The 25,729-nt window shown below is 39.1% G+C and overlaps 1 protein-coding gene across 1 annotated transcript in view; it reads left to right on the plus strand.

The window, feature by feature from the left end:
- Positions 1-7,669: 7,669 nt before the first annotated feature.
- Positions 7,670-25,729, plus strand: part of Cht7 (chitinase 7) — a 148,905-nt gene continuing 130,845 nt past the window's right edge. The window contains exons 1-2 of the mRNA XM_065220789.1: positions 7,670-7,806; positions 8,646-8,933. Coding sequence (XP_065076861.1) covers positions 8,931-8,933 — 3 coding nt within the window. The 5' untranslated portion in view covers positions 7,670-7,806; positions 8,646-8,930. The remainder of the gene's footprint in view (positions 7,807-8,645; positions 8,934-25,729) is intronic.

Consider the following 25,729-nt stretch of genomic DNA (forward strand, 5'->3'; position numbering starts at 1 on the left):
TGTAGTAGAATCTTCTTTTTTTTTCAGAATTTCTTTCCTAAGCCCATCAAATTGTAGTTTTCTACAAGTAAGTTATTCTACGCTTTCTTAATTTGTTTGAATTGAAGATCGCGAATTACTAAGTACCAGCATAAAACAAAAAAAAAATCCAAATCTTTACAATGTATATCAGAATCTTACAACTTTTTTGATGATCGAGATTTTTCCAGAAAATTTTCCTCGTTCCAGAATAATGATAGTTATTGATACGATCCAGAACACTTGCCTAGGTTCCAGAGATATAAAAATTTCTCTATGTTTGAAGTTTTACTGAAGTCTTTATATTCGAGATCTTCAAAATTGCTTGTGTTAAAATTGATGGATTTGTTCAAGACGTTGAACATTTTTCTCTGCGCCTGAGTTTTCTCCAATTTCAAGATTTCCTAATAAATTTCTATGTTCAAACTTTCAAATCCCGAAGTTCAACCAATTCGCGATCTGAATCTAAATTCAACTTATTCAACGGTTGATTTAATAAAAAAATCATGGCAGAAATGTGAGGAAAAAGAGGATACAAATTAACCTATTGATTATCCAATTAATACTGATTTTCCGAAAACAAATTTATAAGATCCTTCAACCATTTGTTTTATTTTGAAAAAAAATCTTGTAAAATGCTCATGGTGGTTTGGGAATTTATAATATTTGTCAAAGCGGATCGCATTCAACCACAGATTAGATCCATATCTTTAATATCTTTCTGATCAATAAATGGTCACTATTTATTAAAGTCACTATTTGGTAATTTTTTTCGTCATTTTAGTCAATACTATTGTATAAAATACCCACTACCAGCCCTGCATATTGTAGAGGAGTTCTGCTGACAAAATTTTATCATTATCTCTAAAGGGTTATATTTGAACGCCTTTTTTGTTTAAGGTAGAGTTTTTTTTTAATAACTGGGAAAAACCGGGAATTGAAAAAAGGAATTTGAATTGACACCCTGCATTGCGTACAACCTCATAGGGCTGTCCCTTGTAGTTTTTTGTTAGGGATTATGCTCAATCCTTCTGACTTACACTATGTAATGGTGTAATTTATGGTTTGTTGCATCCTGATGGTAGTGACATCATCATATTTTCCCCGAACAATTATTACAATATTATCTGCAAACCCAATTGTTTAAAAACCCTGCGCTTCTAGATTTTTTTTAGTAAATCGTCTACTACTAATGAGAGAAGAGAGAGACAATACGCTCCCTTGTGGGCATCCTTTAACAGCTCTTACTGATATGGAGGAGCTACCGAGCTCAGCCGAAATTTCACGTTTTGAAAGCATTTCACTAATCCATCTTGCGATACGTATGTCAAAGCCACGCTTTGGCATTGTCTTCGCCATAGAAGTGTATGATGCGTTGTCAAAAGCTACCTCTATATTGAGGAATGTTGTAAGCAAAATTTCTTTTGTTCAAACGATTTTTCTGTTTTTGAAACTGATGGCTGCTCAAAGGATTTTTCTTTTCTTTTTTCTTTGGTTTGTTTTCCGTCGATCTTGTTTTCCGTGCTGAGCACCAATGCTACCGACGCCAGGACCCTACCTATCGACCCATCAACTAATGAACCGGGGACCAACGGCTTTATTTCCCTTCATCAGATCCCTTCCCGTCATCATATAGGGTAACTGATGATGGTAGGACCTATTTAGGCCGGTTTCACACAACGTCAATATTCGTCGTATTTTTTTATGACTTCAACATAAAATTATGAAAAATGCGTGATTAGGGGAAAGATCTACGTTTCTTGTTTCTTATAATAACATAAAAAGTTAAATATTATGAACAAATGATTTTATAAAACGTTTTTATTCAGCAAAGAATTATGATGTTGGTTGGACCTAAAAAATGATGATGGTTGGACCTATTTTTGCAAATGCTAGTTTAGCCCATATTTGTTCAAAAACTTTGTTTAGAGCTTATTGGTATCATGAAAAAAAAAACCTTTTTATACAGTTTTTATGAATTTGCTATTTAAAAAAATCAAGAAATTTGAGTTTAACTTCGTTTTTAAAAAAGTTCACTTTCCACACATTAGCTATTCATCAGGGCTCATTTTCTCGGAAATCATTGACCCGATTTGGATTTTTTTTAACGTCAAACTATAGATATTGTGGTCTCATTGAAAGCTATCGAATATTTTTGGAATCGGTCAACTGGTTCCAGAGATATGGCCGGAACAAGTTCCAGGGTATATGGAACATGGACCTAATTTTGACATGGAAGGAATAAAACCTATCATGCGACACTTCACATTACTTCCAAATTCGATAACAAGATCAATAACAAAATTGAGTGCCTTGGACCACATTGGCCACTTCATGGCATGTTTTGGGTGCCCCCGGCGAATTTAGGGGCTTAAAATGACAGAATATCAGAACTTAATTCTGGTTTTTTTTTTCTTAGGAGTTTTTTTTTCGGAAATAAGTTTCAGTTTGCAATTTTTAGTTTGTTTACATTTTATTTCAAGTTAATTTACACACAGAAGGTGTATGTGAAGTGCATAATGTAAATTCATATTAACAGATTCTTTCGGCGCTTCCGTGGTAGTTCGGAAATCGGTGGTTACCCTTTCAGCCAACCTGCATTGGAATTCCTCCTTTAAATTTACGCCCAACTAGTGATGCAAGGTCTTTAGCAACTTCCAAGATCTTTTTGGCCGTCTTGGGACTGCCAGAAGCAGCGCACATACAAACCCAATCCGCTAGCTGGTTCTCCAAATCAACACTCAACACTATTTCCCTTCCATATTTCTTGCCGTGGCTTCCCTTAATTTTTGTGTGAAGTGTCGTTTTCGGAATATTGTACCTTTTCTGTGCCTGATACGCGGTAAGTGATTTATTTCTTACTAAAAGAACAGCCTCTTGAAGATTTTCAACCTATAACTCTTTTCTTTAGCCATTTTTTTCAATCGAAGAAACTGACCACTCGGAAAAAACGAAATCGAATTTCAAATCAGCTGCGCATGAAGGATGTAGACAAACCGAAGTGCACCTAGCGGCCGTCTTAGGAAACACATAGGTCCAACCATCATCATGCGTAGGTCCAACCATGATCATATTTGTCTATTCGAATTTCGTCAATTATTCAAACATTTTAGTGAAACCAATGGATAAATGGCGTACTAACGTGTTGTTTACACCTTAAAGCAGTATTTTACTACATGAAAATTAAAATAAATGTGAAAAATATTCCCTATTTGTATGTTTGAAAGTAAGACATGATGACGAACTAATGCGTGAAAAGTGAACTGTTTTGAAAACACATTGAAACTCAATTGTTTTGAAGTTTTTTTTTTCAATAAAACACCCATGCAAAATAAAAACTTAGCGAAGATTGACTAAACTAGCGATTGAAAAAATAGGTCCAACCATCATCAGTTTTTGGATAGGCCCAACCAGAATCAATTACCCTATGTATGTTATGCCTCAGAACATCCCCCCGGCGTCGAATAGAATAATTCATATTTATTGGACGATTTTGTATGACATTGCAAATAAACATATTAAGATTTCTAAGGAAATTTGCAAAAAAGTGTCTTTCTTTTCTCAAGAACATCGAGAATAACTCAATAACAATAGACAATAGGCGTACACTTTCTTGTGAAAAGAAGCTTCTCATGAAATATCTCATATATTAACTGCATTAAATCAACTATAAATCTTATGTATATAAACATCCGTGGAGAAACGCCTACCGATCTCAGTATTTCCCAATCACGATAAAGAGTAACCCGGTACCCGCCGCTATCAGAAGAATACAAACCTGGAGCTTTCACGGAATGTTCCGAATGTAGTCTTGAAACACCTCGTGACCGTCCGACTCAATCCGTACACTGTGGAACTCGATTCAGGAATTTCAAGTTTCAGTTTGTCACCAATATCACTTTACTGTTAAAAAAAAACCGCAGCAACTCAAAATCCAAAAATTTGACGGGAGGAAATTTCTTCGCTTCCATCTTCAAGCACAGCACTTTTCGATCCAGCTTTACCACATGCTGAAGGTTGAACACGAAAATCAAGGTTGTTGGGGTTTATATATGCGTTTTATTTTTCAAAGTTCAATGTAACAGCTGTACACATTAGTAGGTATTATGCTTATTGTAAGACCATTGAATCAGTCTTCCTTCTAACCATAGGCTGTTGCTCGAACTATCCTTTGTACACGGCCCATCATCTTTTGCACGAGTCCTGTTCCCACTTGTTTGGCTACCAAATTCCATTTCAGCATGAAATCCTTCAGGTTGATTACAATTTCATCCTTTCCAGTATGTGCTTCACAATCGACCAGTATGTCTTAGTTCCGGAGTATTGGCCGGATTCATCTCCTTGGGAACCACTGTGACGCCATTTTCACTGTACCACAGTTTGGTGTACTTTGAGTAGTGGCAGGTTGCCAAGCCTGGCCAGAATAGGAAATCCACCTCATGCTGCTCCACAAAAGACAGTAGTTTCTTCCTTAAATTTGCTGGTTCGTGGTCCCAGATGCAACGAAAGTTTCATTTTTCAGCCCACAACTGCAAGTTGCTTGCCAGACAATGCACTTTTTGGGGAACTTCGACTTCTTTTTGATTTTACATTCTTCCAGGGCAGTTTTGCGGTCAACCAAGGTATACAATTCCTGCCCGGGAATTTGATCGAAAAATGCCAGGAGCGGATAGACCGGGATTTTCGTTTCAAGCGTGCAGGATCGCATCGTGACGTGCTTGCTCCGGTCAAGCCATGATGTAGACAAATGAATTTATTCTGAGAACCAATGCCTACTGTGATTCTATACACTCTTAGCTTGATTCATTGATATTTTGAAAAATGTTACTCGAAAAATACTCTAATGGCAGCGCTTTTAATGTGTCCGGATTTTTTCATGTTCAACCTTTACTGCCGGTAATCGCAAGTCAGTCCCATCTGCATTTTTATCAATTTTGAGCTAGCATCATTATTCAGTTTATTTTTCTATGTTTTTTGAGATGTGCTATTGAAAAAAGGTGGTTTGTTCAAGAAAAATGAAAAACAAAACCAAGTCAAATTGTCCCACAGCGAAAAGTAACCGCAAGTCAGTCCTATTAGAAAAAAAATAAATTTGATTTCATAACATAAACTATAAAACAACGTCACATCTATGTTTTTAGGATTGCTTCTATAGAATTAAAATTGTTAGACAACACATCGCCACCAAAATCCTCTAGCCCAAGATTTTGCAACAGTGAAATGTCAACTTCTGCTCGACGCACGAATATGGCGTCCAATTTACGCTTCAATACTGCAATCATTTTCCACCGGTGAACCTGGTAATGGGCTGACCAATCAACCACTTCTCCGTATCACTTCTCAACTCCATGGCACTATTGTATCCAGAGATGACAGCACAATATGTTTATTAACATTGAGGTAAAAAAATCTGGCAAGGCATACTATGAAATATGCCCAAGGTTTATCTGCAATCTGAGTTCCGAAAGCCAATTTCTGTTTTCTGAAGCATCAAATCGACTTGCAGCCTTGAACAAAGTTGTTCATTATAGTTTTAAATATAACTTATTTTAATTTCATGCAAATCGGTTCATTCGGAAAAAAGTTAGAATGATTTTAGTTGGTCATCATTTTCTCCCATACTAATTTGACGAAAGTCCCGAACAAAATTGAAATCATTGGCGCGACCTCTTAACGTTGACCAATTTAGCTAATTCTTTGCACAGATGTTTGTTTTTGTTTGTTTGTTTTGGTGGCCTATCAAAAATATCAATCTTTTTCCAAAATGAAACACCCTAACATCGCATCAAGAGATTTGTCTCACGATAGATTTTGTCCACATTCCCTTGGGTATCTAGAAAATGTCCGGATGTGGCCAATATAGTTCTTACGATACTCATTTTGACCACCAATGGATATGGATTTGAATTCTCATTTGATTTGATGTATCGCTTGATAGATTTTGATTTAAAAAGGATTTACCACTTTCCCGGGAATATTTCCGGGTGTGGCCAACATTTTGCAGGTCACTCATCATGACTCTTATTGATCTTATTTTTGAATTCTCATGTGAATTGATTTATCGCATGGTGGGTTTGGCACGTTTGGCTTTGGTCTGATGAAGACCCATATTCACCGGAATATGTTCCGGCCATTGCTCTAGAACCAGCGGAACTCATCCAGAAACATACAATAACGTTCTATGGGACCATGGAATCTTTCTACTATTCAATACTGTGCTAAAATAATGCAGCATTGTCATGGAATTGTGACTGCCTTGCGGTTATTTTTCTCATTTACGTTAAGTGTCATCGCATGTCAGTCCCACTCAGATCTTGGCCATAAAATAAAAATTTCATGAAATTTTATTCAATATTTCTTGGTAAACATAGATGCATTCAATCACATTGTATGTTTATTTTTAAAGTTATGCCTCTAAAATAAGTGTCAAATCAGAAAACTTGTAAAATCTTTTAACGCTGTTTTCTCATTTCCAGGTTTTTACAGATGGGACTGACTTGCGATTATGGGCAGTTTAGCCCGTACGAAACCCTCCGAGGACACATCACAGTAAATAGCCCTTACACAGTTCAAGGAACTGATTGAACTCAAGCTATTCAGGGTCACTAGAACAACAATAAACATGTCATAAAGCTCTGAATTCACTTTGGGTTTATGTTGTTTCGTGAAGCAAAATAATATTTTGAAAACCTTTGATCAACCCCCGCCAGCCTAATCAGTAAAGGCGTGACACACCATGCTGGAGGCTAATACTACTACGAATGTTAAAATTGAATAGGCTTGAAAACTCTCAATTAACAACTGGTCAAAGAACACTTAGTTTATGAAAGGTTTAAAGTTCCAGTTGGAACGTAAACACCTAGATGAAAAGAACACGAAGATTCAACCCCATCGTTAACAAACCAGAAACATAAAATTTTGCTATCCACACCATAAAGCTCAATACCCATGCTTCATTTCATTAGGAAAGTTCAACACAGTATTGAAAGCGTTCGAATGTTGAAACAAATCCATCACGATCGAAGCTGTCTGCTGGCTGTTTGTATTGATGACAACGTTGACTCGCCTACAGCAAATGGTTCTGTGCAGTTTAGAAACACACAATCGGAAAACTCCAACGCTCACACGAAAGATTCAATTTTCAGCCAAATGTCTGCCACTGTTATTAGCTCTCATGGCTACCTGCCTGACTATGAACGCGACGCTAAGTCGCTAAGTGAGCGTAGCACAGTGGAATTTAAGTGCCCATAATCCGTCAGAATACGATTTTGGCCCACCGTGCTCGAGCATAGTGCAAAGTATGCTACTAACAAGCAGCTACCCCATCGTGTTGCAAAGAGAAGGGAAATCAAGCGAACGCAACTCGCCAGAAGACAATCGACTCTGCAAGGCGCCTCCATTCACCGTCGTCGTCGTCGTCGTCGTCGTCGTCCATGCTCTCAAACTTCAAACACGGCTAAGACTCTCCCACCCACCAACAGCACGGCACGAAGTTTGATCTCGCGGACCGCGGTTGCCTCTTTCGGCTTCTCCTTCGCACCAACACGACAACGACGACGACGACGACGCCGAACGTGAACCGATGTGGCGGCCTCTAGCTTGACTTGGCTTGGCATGGGAGCTGGGGGTATCGATGTTTATGAAACACAATTTTCGATTTAGTCCCTAGTTCGCATAGTTTGTGTCAATATCGCTTTGGTTTCTCGCTCCGTCATTCCGTCCAGCAGAGCACTCCGAGGGCTGTGTGGTGCATAGAAGAAACGAGAAACGAGTGCTGTGTTTCCATAGGTACCTTCTCCGTTCAAGGAACGAAGATTGGCAGTGCAGCGGCACTGGTGGTCGATTTGGTTTCCAATTGTTAGCATAGTTTCTAAGAATTTTTAGCGTTCTAGATTTGGAACAAGTGTGACTGGTAGTGTTCTGATTTGGTGCAATTTTTGGCTGAAAGTGATTTGAAGATTACCCTAGCCGAGAAGATCGATCGAACGGGCTAAAAGTGACAGAAAGCATCTAGCAAGACCATTCCGTGTCGGATTTCAGTGAATGTGTGAAGCAATTCAGATTAGCGACACGAGCTCGGTTACATTCAAGAGACTGCACTGGGAAAATAAGCGACGAACCTGATTTCTCTTTTCTCTTCATAACTTTTCGCCACACTTCTATTGCCATGCGAAATTTTCACAAACATCAAACGCCATCAGCCATCTGCAGCGAATTTCACATCGCATTGAATTGGATATTTTCCTTTTCTCCTTCACCCTCATGCGCATTTATTTTATATAAACTCTGCTAATGAATAAAAACATATTTTAATAACTTCGCACGACTGCCTCCCACTGCAGCGCTTTCCCATCCAACCACCCACAGAAATTACCATTATTGAAAGTGGAGGCTGCACAGCAATTTTCCATCCAACCAACGGACCATAGTCGCAATCCAGTGCATTTCTCTTGAGCGCAACATTCCTCGACGTCATTCCACACTCTGAACTGGCTGACTCCAAGACAAGAAAGGAGCGGTGCAAAAAAGAAAAAAATAACTTGTTCACCGAACTAAACCGGAAGTCGAGTCAAGTGGTTGAGTTTTTTTTTTTTCAGGAAGCTGAACGTTTATATTATTTCATTTAGCATTTTCCATCTGCAGCTTTTGTGTCACACAAAAAAAAAATTAAACCCAATCGGAAGAAACTCCCGCTGTGAAAAGTGCTCGAAACAATCGCACGAGTGCGTGAGCTCGTGACTGAGAGTAGCTGCGCTCGGTGGATAGTTTGTGTTTTTTTTTCGGGTGAGAATTGAAGGACAACAGCCACGTACACGCATACGTAATAGCATTCGCTCACTTATTACGAAAGCTGAAGGACTACTAGCCTTGCTCGTAGGGAAGGAACGGAAGTGAACGCACGGAGCTTCAAAATGGTAAGTTGTGAGCTTTGAAACATACAGCTGATCATCATCATTTTCCGAGATTGCCGTTCGATTTGTTGTTATTTTGGTATTATTTGAAGTCTCAGAAGGGTCAGCCATTTGCGGTTATTTGCGGGTCAACTTTGAGCAAGCGAACGTGGTAACCTTTCACTCGTTCGCCTGCGCAAAGTTATAATTTCCATTCCAATTGGGGTAGCTCTACAGATACTGAAGTTGAATTTGAAAGGGATTTCGTTGTATCAAGGTTGGTTTTTTTATGAGTGGCTATTAAAGGAACTTTAAGACGTACCGAAGGTTCTAAGACATGAACATGTGAATTGGATTCTACTGGCTGACACATAGAGAATCCCTAATTCGTTTTCATCCTAGCTACTTGGAACGACACACTGATTAGAACGACACGCAACAATGCCTAATAGATAAACAACAATAAATATACTTTGAGTCTGAAATCCATTAAGCACAGCTGTTTGCTTCTTTCACAAAACTAGTAAATCACTCATCGAAACTTTTCGTTCCGTTGAGGTGGGTTTCTTGAGAAACTTTTCAGGAACTCAAAACATGGTTCGAAGGAAATGTGTCTAAATTACCACAGGCAGCCCAACAAAGAATGCTCATGACATATTAGGATATTTACTAATTACTAGAACAAAAAAAGCCTATTAATTTTCTGTTGTCTGTGATAATCCTAGATTTAATATTCGCAAATCGCAGAGTATTTTCGGGAGGTGGGAAGGTGCTAAGATAACTAGAATATACATGTCAGCAGATAGAATTCTTCAAACTCGAAAGAACTGCTCATGATTAAAAGAAGGAATAATCCGCTATTAAAAATTATTGTATAAAAATGCCTCATAACGAAATATGCCTGTATGTGAGATCACGGAAATCTTTCCAAGTCTCAGTTCTTAAAATATTTTCTACAACACTGATCTTAAAACTTATCTGAGTAGCCAAATTTAGAAAAATATCTAAGCTTGTGATCTTAAAATTAGGATTATGTTTTTTAAGTAATCTTTCATAGAGTACGATTTGAACAAAACTAAAGTCAGAAAGGCTATAAGAATATAATCCGTACAACAAAATGGTGTTGAAATTATCTTTTATTGAAAACTTTAAAAATCAATATAAATTGTTTATTATAGCAATATTTATAGAAGAAAACATTTTATTTGTTCATTATAAAAAGGGCCGCCCCGTGCTGAAATACACACCTTCAAACGTTTCGGGAATGCATCAACGATGGCCGCAAGTTCTTCTTCGGATATTTCTTCCCAAACTTTTAGAGATGCTTTCAAATGTTCCAGTGATTTATGCGGGGTTCTGCAGGCTCTTGAGTCCAAGATAGACCATACCGAATAGTCCATTGAATTCAAATCCGGTGAGTTGGAAGGCCATTCCTCTTTCGTCAAAAAGCTCGGAAAAAGGCGTTCGCAGAGACTAATAGTCATTCTGGTCGTTGTGATGCTGCTCGATAGGAAGAAATTTTCATCGGTAAACAGCACTGACTGATGGCGGCCCTCGGATAACCATGTTCAGAAGAACCTTAACTTTTCTGAACCTACTTTGACTATATGTTTTTAGTATTACTTCTACGTGAAGTCAACGATTTACATAGTTAAAGATGCAAATTTCAAATAACAGACTGTAGTGGTAATTTTTATACGATAGATGGAGTAGATGAAAGCATAGAGTTGATAGTTCCGTTACAGTACGGCAGTGTGAAGATTGTATATAGATATTAGAATAGCGAACTAGGACAACTTTTAAGGAAGGTACAAATCGGTTTTTTCATCTCTCTTTACCAAACTCCCCCTTTGGAGAGGGATGTTGAGGGGTGTCGCCCCCGCCACCACTGGCAAAAAGAGATGAAAACCGACCCGTTCAAGTACCAACTGTGTGTTTGAAACAGTTCTACCGATTTTTACCGCACTTCAATTGTTATTTGAAGGAAGGCATCCAGTCGTAGGTTTGGAAATTGCAACTATTGTTTACCCCTACCACGATATGTGCTCCTGTCATCGTCGACTTGACGATCTCGAGGGGACACGGGTGGGGTAGGTGTTGCTACTGTACCTTTCGACCATTGACAGTAATTGATGGTATGCTCCCATCCAGAGTTATGTACTTTGACTATATGTTTTTAGTATTAGTTCCTCCAAAGGGGGAGTTTGGTAAAGAGAGATGAAAAAACCGATTTGTACCTTCCTTAAAAGTTGTCCTAGTTCGCTATTCTAATATCTATATACAATCTTCATTCTGCCGTACTCTAACGGAACTATCAACTCTATGCTTTCATCTACTCCATCTATCGTATAAAAATTACCACTACAGTCTGTTATTTGAAATTAGCATCTTCAACTATGTTTTCTGAACCTATTTGTTTTCATGGTGTCATTCAAGTAGTGGTTTTTGCATAGTTTATATGTTTTAAGCTTCAAGTCATCATGAGCTATGGCAGCAGTGGAAGATTTCGACATTTCCAGTGATTTCGCTAACTTTCGGATGGAAATTGTTGAATTTCGCTTGATTCGTTGCCAGATTGTCTCGCGCATTTGTCCGAACGGTCCCAACGGTCTCAACGCATTCCTCTAGCGTTCCAAGCTCCTGGAATCGTTTTATTGAGTCACTCACAGGAGTGTTCGCCATATTCAGCGCCTTTGCAATCTCTGACACGGTTTTTCCTTGACGATAAAGTTCAACAACAGCTCCGCGCAAACTATTTGGCTTCATTTTGTAAGAATTTGAAATCAAAACTTTACGAAACTTACTGCGTATGAAGATAATAGCCAAAGTAACAATTCAGTAACCATTTAGCATCCACTCTGATTTATGATGGTTTTATAACGGCAATGAACAATCCATTTAGTTTAAATATAGCATTTCAAAGTGTAAAACATTCCTGCTTAGTAATTCAGCTTTTTGCTGGTTTAAAAACCTTTTATAGTCTGGCAAGAAAAGCAAAAACTGTCTTGTTTCAAAAATAAATTTAAAACAGTTATCAATCCCTCCTTAAAACTGTTCTGTTATTCAAGCATAACCGTCATTAGCAATTGTTTATTAATGGCTTGATAAAATACTTTATAAACGTGTTCTATCATTATAAAAGCAACCATAAAACCATTAGGTTTTGCATTAGAGCAAAAAGCATTTATTGTTGCTGTTCAGGCTTTATATAGTGCATCATTAACTCCCCAATTACTCTGTTTACAAATTGAGCTTGAAATATGGTTCCTCATAGTTTATAAATGCCAAATTTATGACAAAGAAATCTCGAAGGATAGACGAAGGAAAAATTTAAGTCGATTTCAGCAAAATTTTCTTCTCTAGAAGAACCAGCATACCATCAACGACTGGCCATCTGGCGGAGAAGAGCAAATTGAGCGGGGCCCTCGAATTCCTACAACATTGTCGAAAGTTAAAAAAACATACCAGCCTTCTCCAGATCTTGCGAGAGGATGACAACCGACAGCAAACTACTGAAACTGTTAGTTAGCGGAGATTAGCTGGTTTCCGATCCATAGCAGCGGTTTTATTCGGCAAAAGAATCAACTCTTCGAAAATTTCATTCAAGCGTACATCCCTGCATCGTTGGATAGTGCACTTCTGTAACCATCCGGATATTTTTCGGGAGCGATTGCGCTTCCAACTGTTCGAAATGCGCAATGTTGTAAAACAGTATCGCAAACTGTCTGAGTAGCTGCTCCCAATCCATCGGGAGAAAACTACCTGGAAGAACCCTGGATTCCACAGCGCAACTATCGAAAGATAAACAAACTTTGACGTTTAACTTTTTGCAGACAACTTTGCCTCCATAAATGCTGCCATAAATCTGAACGGGTTAGGATCAAGCAAAATAGCTTTAGATAAATACAATTCAGCCTGCAAGTTTTCTTCATAAAAGCCATTTTAAAACCTTATTAAATTGTTAAGGAATTCTTGAAAGCAAAACCACTTTTTCACAAATGATCCATGAAAATCAACTTTTATGCCACTGCCATGTTATAATAAGTTTGCTTGTTTTTTACAATCTTCGATTTTCAATCTATTTTTCCTTAGATATAACTATATTTTGGTAAATTTAGCAATGAGCAACCATTTAAAGGCAAAAATAATACAAAAATCTCGGCCAAGCTCGATCTGTAGAATATATTTTATTTTTCAATGTTAAAAAATTAGTCACATCGACGTTTTACGAGGGTGGACTTAATTTTTTCGATGTTTTCACGTAAATTTCACATAAAAATTAATATGGCACTTAAAACTAGGCCACTCAATGAGGACTATTGTAATAAATGTGGATAGTCAACAAGATTTTTATACCATCAGTTTCTATTTTAATTATTGTGATAAGCTAGGATTCATAAATCCTTTTCTATCTTGATTGATGCTTTCCTAGTGAATTCAGCATGCGGCTAGGGGAAATGGCTCGGAAAGGGTTTTTATTGTTGCTAAATAGCTTTTATTGTAGCTTTCAAATGGTTCTCAATGCGTTCGTCATACAACCTTTTGCAGTAAATCAATCTTGAAGAGCTTCGAGAATACACCCTTCAGAACCTTCTCCAGGGTGGGCCAACTAGACATATTCTAGTCTTAATGAGGTTTTGGTGGATGCATTAATGACAAAATAGCTTTGACCAGGGTTTTATGAATGTTGTTTTATAGTTGCTTTGTAGTATTTCATAAAACTTAAAATGTTACTTGGGAGGTCAAGATATTAAACCATAGAGGTATGCTTAGTTTAATCCGTTTGGTTGTATAGAGGCGTGCTGTCAAAGTCTGTACGGATAATTTGCAGACACCCTGTTTTTGAAAAATTGATAAATCTTCCCAAAATATAATTTCATGATTATGTTATTTATTAAATATTATTTCTCCGACAGAAGTCTTGAAAACTAGCTCTAAGAAGAGAATCCCTGATTCGTTTTCATCCTAGCTGCCTTCAAAAATCGCTGATATGAACGACACGCAACAATGCCTAATAGAAAACATACAATTAATTCTAACATAAGTCGAAAATCCATCCATCCATCGATAAATAAAGTAAATAATAATATGATGTGGTGTACATCCAGAAGGGATACCTTTATGGTGTGTAATAAAAGCATAAGAACGACCAAGAATGATTCTAGAAAATGTTAGCCATATAGCCATCAAACGGCTAGTTTGAGCTAACTGTGAATGTTTCGACAAGGGTAGGTTAGGTTTTCTTAATTAAGGAGGTTTTCAGCCTTGAGCTGGTTCGCCTCCGCGTTTCTACAAGTTTCAACAACGTTTTTGGGACATATATTTGAGAAGGAACACTTTTTATAAAACTCGTTAGTAACCTTTTCCGCCTAATTCTGAGAAGAGCTCAGCACTTCGAACACGATGCCTCCGGTAAAATGTGTAACGACAAACTTGCAAATGTTTGAAAAATCATAGCTTAAATGGCTTGACGAATTTCCAATCTATTTGCACACACGTATTTTGTGCTAACTTTTTTCACAGTGTGCCTAACGTGTGCCGCAGCTGTGCCAGCCAGGCCAATGACAAGGCCTATACCCGCAGCAGCGTTTGACAGTAGGCAGCATGTCCCGGACTCAAACCATTTATTTTGCTGTGCTGGGCCCGCTGTCACGGTATAACATGTTGCCTACGCGCCTGCCACTGGGCTGGAGCCGGCAGTGTCGACAGTGTCATCAGACTGACGTCTTTGTTTTATAATGGTATGTTTGGCAACCCGGTTAATTTGATAGTTCACACACACTTAGACTTTTTTTTGCCGAGATTGGCACCACCGGATAGGCTCGGGGCATTTATTTTTACTGGGAACTTAGCAAAATTTATGTTTTTTAGCCACGATCTCGGCAAAATTCCCGTTTGTTAATTGAATCTCGGCAATTTTTTCTCTGAGATCCAGCAAAATAGACTGCCGAGCTGCTCGGTGGTACCCATCTCGGCAATAATCTAAGTGTGCATGTTTTGTTTTAAATAAACAAAACAACAAGAAGTGGAATCCTGTCCCATATCTTGACTGTCGTGACCAGAAGGACCCTATCTCTGTCAACCACATATAGATGCACCATAGCTAACATGATTTTGACATTTTTGGACAATCTGACACTTTTGGGCATACTGACAGCGGTAAATCTGGCGGAGGTATGACCGAACAAAACAGCTTACTCTTTCACACTTGCATCGCAGTGCTAAATGCTAGAAAGAGTAGTCAGTTGCAGTCATCCTCACCCACTATATTCATCACATTGATGTGAGCTCCACCGAAATTCGTGATTGTTGATCCCGTGGTCGTTATTCTCGGTTCGTTGCTCTCAAAATCTACTCTGAACCTAATAAGCAGCGGCCTCGGCTACCGAATCAAAGCTTCGAGCGAGAACGTTCTCCGTCCAGATGTTCTTCAGATTCTTATGAACGCTTCCGTGAGGAGTTGCTCCCGAAAGCCATCGACTCAGTCAAAGATGCGTTGCCAGCGTTCTAGTGGTAGGAAAGCAAATACCGGTGAAGATTCTACCTCCGAACATGGTCCGAGTGATCATCGAAGGCGAATTCATCGATGTCAGTTACGATGAGCAACGGAAACGAAGTGAATGTCGGTTGGCTGATCAACGAAGTGGTGACCACTGATAAAACTACTGCGGCCAGATGGTAGCCTTTGTATGGACACCGATCCCCTTACGACCATCTGTGTGGCTCGGATTCCATAATCAATTCGTACCTCATAGAGTTTGAAAAGCTGCGTTTGGATCAGTTCTACGAGGATTATTGCAAACATCACGATGTTGAAATGCTTCCCGAACTGCTCCAATCGCTGGGCACCATGGAAAACACCGGTTACTTTCCACTTCGCCGGGACTTCTTCTCCGCCGAGCCTTTAAATATTTTATTTCAAATGCTGGGTTACCAGGATTGTGTCTGAGAGGTAAGCCTACCCTTCAAACAACTCACCGATGTCGACGTTCAGGAACTCACCTTCAAGCCCAACAACTGACCAATCAACATCTTACAATTCCATGTAACCTCCTTGGGCTGTGATTTCAACTCCATCACGATTCTCCTCGCCCCAAATCGATCTATCAACGTCTTCAACGTTCCCTCCACTTCCTCTTTCAGGGTCTCGCTCGCCCCACAAACCAACTCACTAATCACATTCCGAATCGGCATTATGACCAGTAGAAGTCACTGCATGGTCATTTTTCCAATCAGCTTCCGGAACGATGCCACCCCCTTCCCAACTTCGATCAAACTGTTCTGAAACACCAAAGCCTTTCGCACCAGATCCTTACACAGTTCGATCGTCTTGAGTGGAGGTTCTCCGATCTCGAAGTCTTCCAGCACCATCCGGAAGAATTCCAGTATGACCCCCAGATTACAGTTGCACTTGGCAACAGTCATCGCCATGATGCCCTCGCTCATCCTAATGTTTTGAAAATATGTGCGCTATGAGGAATCCATGGCAGAACTTCACTGGAAATTCACGGTTGAAGTTATGAAATTAAAAATTGGATTGTGTCAACAACAATGATACACATTTTGACACATGCACAGAGTAGGCGCAGATATAGTACAGTGTTGCCAGTAGCTTTAAGTATCATGAAAATGTATAACCATGGGTGCCTATAAAAGTGCCCAGGTGTTCCCATCTGTATTTTTGGTACACTGTGTGGAGTGATCAACCCCTTGGCTGTTTGCGCCACTTGAAACTACAGAGTTTAAAGATTTATTCGGAATCAATAGGTTTAAAATCTATTGATAAATTGCTTAGTAATCATTTTTCAAACTCCAATTTGCCGTTACACATTTTACCGGAGACATCGTGTTCGAAGAGTTAATGATATTTGCTGTGGGTATCAAAAGATCGAGAATACTGCAGTCCCAGTAACAGGCTGTGGATAAACATACAATCGAATCTTTAATTCGCAAATCAAAAGTAGCGCCGCACGATGGTTGCTTTTGTTATGGGATGACAATGCTTGTTTGCTGTTATTAGTATTTCACTAGCAATCCTATCCACAACTTTCATCTTTTTGTTCAAACCGTCATCTTAAATCTAGCCCAAGTAACATTTCCAGTTATATAGAGGTTTTATAGCATTCTACAAGTCTAAATCATGGTCTACAGAACCTTAATAAAACCAAAATTGTTACTTGGGAGGTACGATATTCATGGAAATCGTATTTTCACTATACCAGTTATCAAGTTTCACCAAATACTCCACGGAGCACCAGTAGAGGCTTGGACGAGCAGTATAGAAAAACCCATGTCTTAAACCATTGGATCCTACATAGTTGAAGATGCTAATTTCAAATAACAGACTAAAGTGGTCATTTTTATACGATGGATGAAGAGATGAAAGTATAGAGTTGATAGTTCCGTTAGAGTCCGGCAGTGTGAAAATTGTATATAGAGAGTAGAAAATGAGCAAGAATTACTTTGAGGAAGGTACGAATCAGATTGATCATCTCTCTTTACCAAACTCCCGAGAGATGTTTAAGCTATCGAGAAAACCCTAATAAATCATATTATAAAACCAATTGATACTTAGATTTATGAAAGGTTTTATGGTTGCTTTATAGTTGCTAATTAAACCCGACAACCAATGATTACGATAAGCAGCCGAAATTAAACTACTTGGCTATGAAACATCTATTTTAAAATAATGATAAATACTCAATTCCAACTTGCAAAATTGTAAACAACCAGCGCAACTAAAAACTTTTCTACCATGAATTTATAAAAAAGCTTCAAGCTTTTTGTGAATTGTACGGAAGAGTTTCATCCAAATTATAAACATGAGCCCGCTTCAGTAAAATAAAGTGCTTCAGTTGGAGCCTTCCGCAAGTAGCTCCAGCCAAGAAACAAGTTCTCCTGTGTTTTCAGCGCATGTCATGAAGCCAGCTCCAGGAAGTCTACTACCCCACCGTTTTGATACATATTAACTTCTTATGCGGGAGCTGGAGCTGCCTTTGCAATGCTGGCCTGCCGATGAGGAAGATTAAACATTCACCAAACTGCACCTCTAAACAGTCCTGGCCGAATTTGCATTGAACGAGCTATCAGACGTCTTGTTTTATTCTCCTTATCCTCTGGTGCGACTCAATTGACAACTCAGTTGATGTCTAGTCTGGCTCTGACACCGAGAAGAGAAAAAAAAATCAGTTTTATAATGGATTTGAAACGGTAGTTAATGTCTCGACCAAGTAGATTAATTGCTGGCATGATGAAGAGAAATTAAATTGTCGAAAACATCATTGCTTTTTGTAATTACTGCCAACAACTCAATCGCTATATTGGTGCTATGGAAATGTTAAGCCTTGAACAAAAAATTCAAGGATATTCAGTAAAATAATAGGTAAATTGAAGGTCTAAAACTAGTTTTTGGATGCTTTCATATAATTGAATGTGGTAAGATCGATTTTCTGGGAAACTAAGATAAACCAATCGAATCCAATTTTGTTTCAATTCACTTTTTTATGTTTATCTGGAATATTTTGGTGGTGCATTGATTTTTGACTCCTATCATCCCAATATGCACGAAAAAATTTAATGCACATATGTATTATAGTTAAAAGAGCTACCATATGTCACTTTTTATTTAAAATCTTTTATTAATGCCGCCATAAAACAAAATCAAATGCACAATGATCTAGACACCAACACAAGAACTTTTTGGTCACGGTAATAGATTTCTAAATAATAAAAAAACAGTCTGCACACGTAGAAAAAATCATGTCAATTTAGGTGATCTGAGAGAGACATATAAGAGCGTCAATTTTGACATAAATAGACGCTAAATTCAGCTCAATCAAACGTACTTTTAGTCGAGTAACAAACTTTTCAGTATCGGAGCATTTAATTTTACGTAACATGTTTGTTTACGTCTCAACCTTTATGTCAAAGCTGACACTTAGCTGAAATACAATCTTTTAGCGGTTATACGCTGAAGCTCTTAGTTTTATCAACAGCCTTTGGAACACCCTGTAAAAACATGAACTCAAATATGAGTGGAAGGCAAGAAACCAAACCTTCATAACATTACAATACTTAACCAAAGATTCAAGTTGATAGGTAGTTTATGTATATCCATTTGGCCCATTCACCCGTAAAATGTACTATTACTCTTCAATTGCAGTCTTCGACAAAACCTTGTGTTTATCGAATTTTGATATTTGTTTAGGACATTGTGAGCTGCAAAACTAGATCACTTAAAAGTTACGTTTGAAAAATTAAAGTGAAGGGAGTAACCATAAAAAATTCTCCATAGTTTTGAAAATACTGGAATTTGAAATTAGACTTTCTACAACTTTGCTCAACTTTATTAGGGAGATTTTTAGCAATATAGACAAGTTCATCTCTGTTGTTCAAGACAGGATTCCTCTATATATTCGATGATAACAAATTAGAACCTATTTTTATCAAAATAAGACCCGAGTAATATTTACGGTCAAAGTGTAGAGCATCTTCTGGAGGCACTTTTTGGCAAAAGTGAAACGGTCAGGAACAAGGAAACAAGTTCTATATTTTTTCCTTTTTGGACCACAGTGCAACAGGGACGTATTGAGTTTGAAAATTTTTGAGATCCACTTCCGATAATCGAAAATCAGCAGAGAATTGTTTTTTTTTAAAGCGAGAATAATGTATTGAGATTAGATGGATGATCATACAAGTGTAATGGCATAGGAAACTTAACTAGTCATATATATAATTTTTGGGCAAACAGTGTGATATCAGCTTTAGTTTTCTGTATAGATAGGCTGATAATGTTTGTTGGTATTTCGCAAGCTTGTTAAATTAACGGCGCCGGTGGTGTAGTGGTAAGCGTGACTACTTCTCACCCCAGCAGGCCTGGATTCAATCCCAGTCGGCGCCGCCGGGATGTTCTGAGGCATAGCATCGCTGATCACGCCTTTCTTTGGAAGGGAAGTAAAGCCGTTAGTCCCCGGTTCATGAGTTGATGGGTCGATAGGTAGGTCCAGGTGTGGGGTGGGAGCTGCCTCCCTGGCGTCGGTAGCATTGGTGCTCAGCACGGAAAACAAGATCGACGGAAAATAAATCAAGGAAAAAAAAGCTTGTTAAATTCCTCAAAATGAGAACCGCTGTATATTTAAATATTCATTGAAGCTATCTTGCAATCTAGGTCTCTGGAAATATTTCAGTTCCATTGGCTCTAAGTTAGCAGATTCTGTTAAAAAAAATCGAATTCATACTCTCTGTCCCCCCCCCCTTTATAAATCAACTCAAGGTGACCCAGCCACTCAACGAGTCTTCCATGACAACATCCTGGCAATTGAAAATATCATAGGTCCATAAATAACGGCTATTTGTATCCTTATCATACTATCCAAAATGGAAGATCCACTTCAGTCTAAGAGTGTTTCAGGGTTTCAAGCTACATTTTTATCTTTGTTTGTAACACTTTATCACATATCTGAACATAAAGTTAGGTAATTTGATAAAGTGTTTAATATTGACTGCTGCAAACATGGGTATCATGTAAAGACCAATAAATTAATATGTGTTCAGCTCTGGGCATGAGTAAAACACATATGTTCCTTAGCTCAAAAGCTTTTAACCTCGACCGAAGGGGTCATCGAGTCTTTAACCACGCGCCTGCTGCGTGCCACCGGCAGCAGAACGAGAATAACCACCGATTAATTTGACAAGTTGTCCGTCGCTGGACAGTTTCCACATACACACACACATTTCAAATGTCACCAGTTTGAACATCATCATCAACATCATTCATAATATTTACGATACTATTGTGGTCATCCACTCGCTCACAAGCCATCTGATTCGAACGAAAGGAAAAATGCGTACGCATTTCAAAAGCACATTTCTGATGGCTGCGACGGCGGTGAAGCAAAAGCGTGGCGGTAGCCGCACCGAGTGGTTTTTCAATGCCATCCAGATGGGTGAGATATACTGCTGAGACGTTGAGTTGCTGTGCTGACTGATAGATATTGTGAAAAACCTACAAAACTCTACAGTACACAGACGGTACGGGCTCTGGTTGAATTTTGTTCTGAAAGCTGCTACATGCAGCTGCTTTTGTCGGTCGTGATGTTTTGGGAGCGGGGTGGAATGTGTCGGTCTGGTCAGGAAGGTACCCATGTAGTTTTTACGGTGTTTTTACAATTAGCACTGTCTGTTTCAGCTGGCTTCGAAATACATAAGGTACATCGCGTGTTCTATGTTTAGGTACTGCTGGGTCAGTCTACACATAGAAGGTTTCTTAGCTTTTGGGTGGAGTAGGTTCAGACGGCCAGACAAAAGTGAGCGTACACGAGTTGAAAAAATTGAAAGTGAATGGTTTAGCAGGGTGGAATTAGTATGAGCAGGGAAAGACAGTTGGAATTGAACATGCTATTATTGTAGCAATCGAAATCAGATCAACTGTGGTGCACAATGAGCAAATACGGTGAAGTGACTTCAACGAAATTGTTCAGCGACGAACCCTGCTTTGTGAACGATTCACATTTTGTAGTGAAATTGTATGTCGTGAGATCGATTTATAAAATAAAAGGTTCAAGTCACGAAAGATTATAAGCCACCAACTCAACGGAATCAATATCCAACGAAACACACGTTCGGGTAAATGATTATACTTCAGTACACTCTACGCAGCTTGTGATCAAGTATAAACTGTTCCAAGCAATCGATGAACATACCATCCATATGTAATTGAATTGCAATGTACCGTACCGAAGCTCTTTCATGTGTAGCTTCTTCACGCACTGGCAGCTTTGTACACCCGGCATATTACATCAGACCACTCATGTATCACCCCATGACTTGCTGCGGGGGCGTAGAGGCAAACAAACAATAACAGCTTGGAATGCTCGTTGTCTGCTCCGGGACGGGGGCACCTTAGGATGCCACACCAGGCTCAATTTACATAATCTCATTCTGTCGCTCGATTGAAGCTGATGTCTGGTCGGTCGACGCGGCCGTCGCTTTCAGTTACCTTGAGAAGATGCGTTCCCGGCATGCAGTGGGACATACATTCCGTATTTCGGGCACGATCGCTGGTGCCTATTTGTGCCAGAATGGGTTGATACAGTTTGCTGGCATTTTATTGTTCTTCGATTTTCAGTTCTTTACGGCTGTCAAATAGTGCAAGTTTGCAATTATTATGCAAAGTCCATTGTCTGTGGACACTTTCTGGGAAGAAAGGTGATTGGTATTCTGGATGGACTGCATTCGGTGGAAATATGTCAATCGAAATTTGGTCAAATGGATGGAATGGAGAATGTGTGTCCGGTTCTTAATTCGCTTTGGTATACGCAAATCAAATTTCTCTTACCTCCTCTGCACCTGTTTCATACAACAAATGTAATGGCAACGTACAAGCATGTTTCACTAGATGATTTTCTTGACGCCAAACATTGATCGAAAAATAGTATATCATAAGAATTGCAAAATTATTTAAAAAACCATCCGGCGACCACATTTCAGAATCTGGTCTTCGCATAAAGTATTGCAAAGTAATAGAATCCCACATTTCCCCGTTGGATGTATGTATGCATACCAATAGGCACAAATAATGAGCGGCGTGACCTCCCTCGAACCGTTCAAGCTCCCTCAAAACCACTCGGAGGGAGGGGCAACTAATTATGCTAAAAAGTGCGTGTTCGTCAAACACAAACACATCGCACTTCTTATCCAAAGTTCGACATCTTAATAAGCCGCAGTCTCTATGGGTAAAACCACGGGTATCATCCAAGCTGCTAATTATTTCGAAGGTGAGAACAAATGCAGGCATTTGCAAACCAGCAAACACAAAAGACTCTTCTTCAAACGAATAACGACCCATGAATGGGCCAACAGCAGCAGCAGCAGCATCAGCGGGCATGGGTTTCGAAACCGAGATCTTTTCGCTCTTTCTCGAGAGTCAGATTTTTCTTCTTACGAAATCCAACGTTAGGTTCGGGTGGCTGCAGCTGTTTGCAGCAGTCGGAACGTGAGTGATATTTCCCCCCGCGGGGAGCAAATTTGCTGTTTGCTGTGTTGGAGGAACTTTAAATATCAAGAGGAAGTCACACCGCACGGAGGGAAACCGGTTTGGAAGTTCGGAGCAGAGCGAAATGTCAGCTTTATTGAATCACCGAAATCAAAATATTTGCCAACGGCAAATGATCAGCTTGCTGAATGGGGCACTGATTTGTGGGATGTTGGAAATGGATTATCTCCAGGAAAGAGGAAGCCATCAATTGGATGCTCTTTTTCACGGTTGGTTACAGTGCAAGCTGTCCGAGGAAGTGGAGACTACATTGGCACCAAAAACATGTTAAAAGTCAATGAGATTAGAAAAAAATAATCAATTGATAAAATTAATTTATTTTGTTGTCGAAACATTTAGTTTTTGAACCATAAAAGTACTTCTAAACATAATAAATCAACTTTATCGACACATATCAAAAACCAAATCTTGTTAGGTCTGACAGACTTAAATCCTATGGTGATGATAATGATGATGATAGACTACCATCTATTGTAGCAAGGAGCGTGCACATAGCAATGAACTGTTCCTACTACATGAGTTGATTAAAATTTGATTTCTTGTCGTACTCATCATACTCATGCATCAAGTGCCAAAACGCGAAACCCGCGGGAGTGATAGAGAGTCTCCTTTCAGAAGTACCCAGACAACCATAATGCACGTATATTCAAAGTTGTTTTTGTGATATACAAACATATATACAAACAATCAAATCGTAAAGAATGCAAAAAAATGGTTTATACGTACAAAAGTGGAGGCCATATACGTGCAATTATTAATTTATTTTTAAACGAGTTTATTTAACAGCATATACGATTTAATATGTAATAACAAATTTATTTTGAAAAGTTTTACGATGTTATCCGATTTAATTTGTGATACAGTACGATGAAAAAATGATTCATCGGAAATAAGTCGGAAATTTGCATTCTATACGATTTAACTTAAACGTAATGCGCATATCATTCTTATATGCGATGTTGACTTAAACTGTGATAATTTACAATACTTACTGTACATTGTTATACGACTTCTGGTTGTCTGGGTAAGTTCATGCAACCATAAACAAAAAAAAGCCATCGTGTGGAATAACGTTCCAATAGATGGAGAGAAGAGCCCATCCTCTATCCACGAAATGTTAGCAACAGAGAGTTAGCAATCCCACTTTCCCCATCCAAATCGCTTCATTCTGGTTCCCTGATCCTCCCTCCCGGTTCCCAATATTTTTTTAAAATAATTATTTGAGCAAGAAGCACCCAGCTGTAGTTTTTTTCACTTCTCAGGATATGTTTTTTGTATCCTATATTTCAACCCAGGCCCTTTGGAGTGAGAGGCAGCCTAGCTGTTTTCTCTTTTTAACGCATTATTGATAATTGATCTGAAAAATTCCTTCTTTTTTTTTTAGAAAATCGAATTATAAATGATGTTTAGAACTTTTTTATTTGTCGATGGATTTTACTAATTCTTTCGTGACGCACCTAACCAGAGCTCTGTAATTTTAAATAATATATGCTCCAATGAATTTGAAAACATTGGAGACATTGTATTGAAATACCTACGTTGTCTGTACCCTGGGGTAACCCAAATTCAAATTGAAGTAGCTTAACACAAAAATTCAATGGATTTCTAAAATTTCAAATGATTAGCAGAATGAATTAAGTGGTATTTCAGTTTACATTTACAGGCTTTTTGACGAAGGATTACATCTTTCGGCAGAGCCGGCGCCGGTGGTGTAGTGGTAAGCGTGACTGCTTTCTAACATCCCAATGGGTCTGGGTTCAATCCCAGCCGAGGTCGGTGGGATTTTTATGAGGCATAAAAATCTCTGGTCACGTCTTCCTTCGGAAGGGAAGTAAAGCCGTTGGTCCCGGCCCATGTATGTTGTGAATGGGTGCGATATCCTACGCAGGTGTGGAAGCTGCCTTCCTGCACATTCGGTTGCCGTCAATGGATGGCAATCGATGTCCGTCGGTGAATGGCACTAGATTGCGGAACAGAGACCGACGTTAAAAAAAGGACATCTTTCGGCAACATATTGGGGGTGCAATTACAAAAAACTAAAATCGACCGCATTACGAAAAGAGGTCAAGTTTTGTCCACTTATAACTCTGTCAATAGCAGGTGAATTTCAGTTCTAAACAAGCCAAACGATTGGAAATTGGAATTGGTGGAAAGGCTTACACCTATGTACCAGCAAGCACTTCGGATTTCTTCCGGACTCCTTCCTGGTACTCCTCCCGGGATCGCCGCATGCATTGAGGGAGGAGTACTCCCCTTCGACCGCCTGATTAGCGGGACTATATGCGAACACGGCATCGGGCTGAATGAGATAACGTCAGGTACAGACGAGGAAGGTTCCCTCCTAAAGGAGGCCAACAAGTTCCTCAGGGAAATCTCCAACCGAGCTCTCCCCCCAGTGTGCAAGACACATTGGGTTGGAGCCAGAGGCTGGAACAAACCGCCAATCAAGACCGACCACACCATCAAACGACACTTCAAGGCTGGTTCTAATCCCTCTGCGGTAAATCAGGCGGTATTGGATTTGCAGAGATGGAAGTACGCTGGATACGCCATCCGTTACTCGGACGGTTCCGTAGCCCAGAAAAGGGTGGGCATCGGCATCTCCGGTGACCACCTAAAAGAGTGTCACAGGCTGATTATGAGTGCTCTATTTTTTCCGCCGAGGCAGACGCAGCTTTTATCGCAGTTACTACCCCGGATACACGGCCAATCGCACTTTTCACAGACTCTGCTAGTGTAGTCACTGCACTTGAATCCGCAACCAACA

The sequence above is a fragment of the Ochlerotatus camptorhynchus genome, unplaced genomic scaffold (assembly GCF_037179485.1).
Source record: "Ochlerotatus camptorhynchus isolate MF236.1 unplaced genomic scaffold, CSIRO-AGI_Acam_v1.1 ptg000132l, whole genome shotgun sequence".
NCBI lineage: Eukaryota > Metazoa > Arthropoda > Insecta > Diptera > Culicidae > Ochlerotatus > Ochlerotatus camptorhynchus.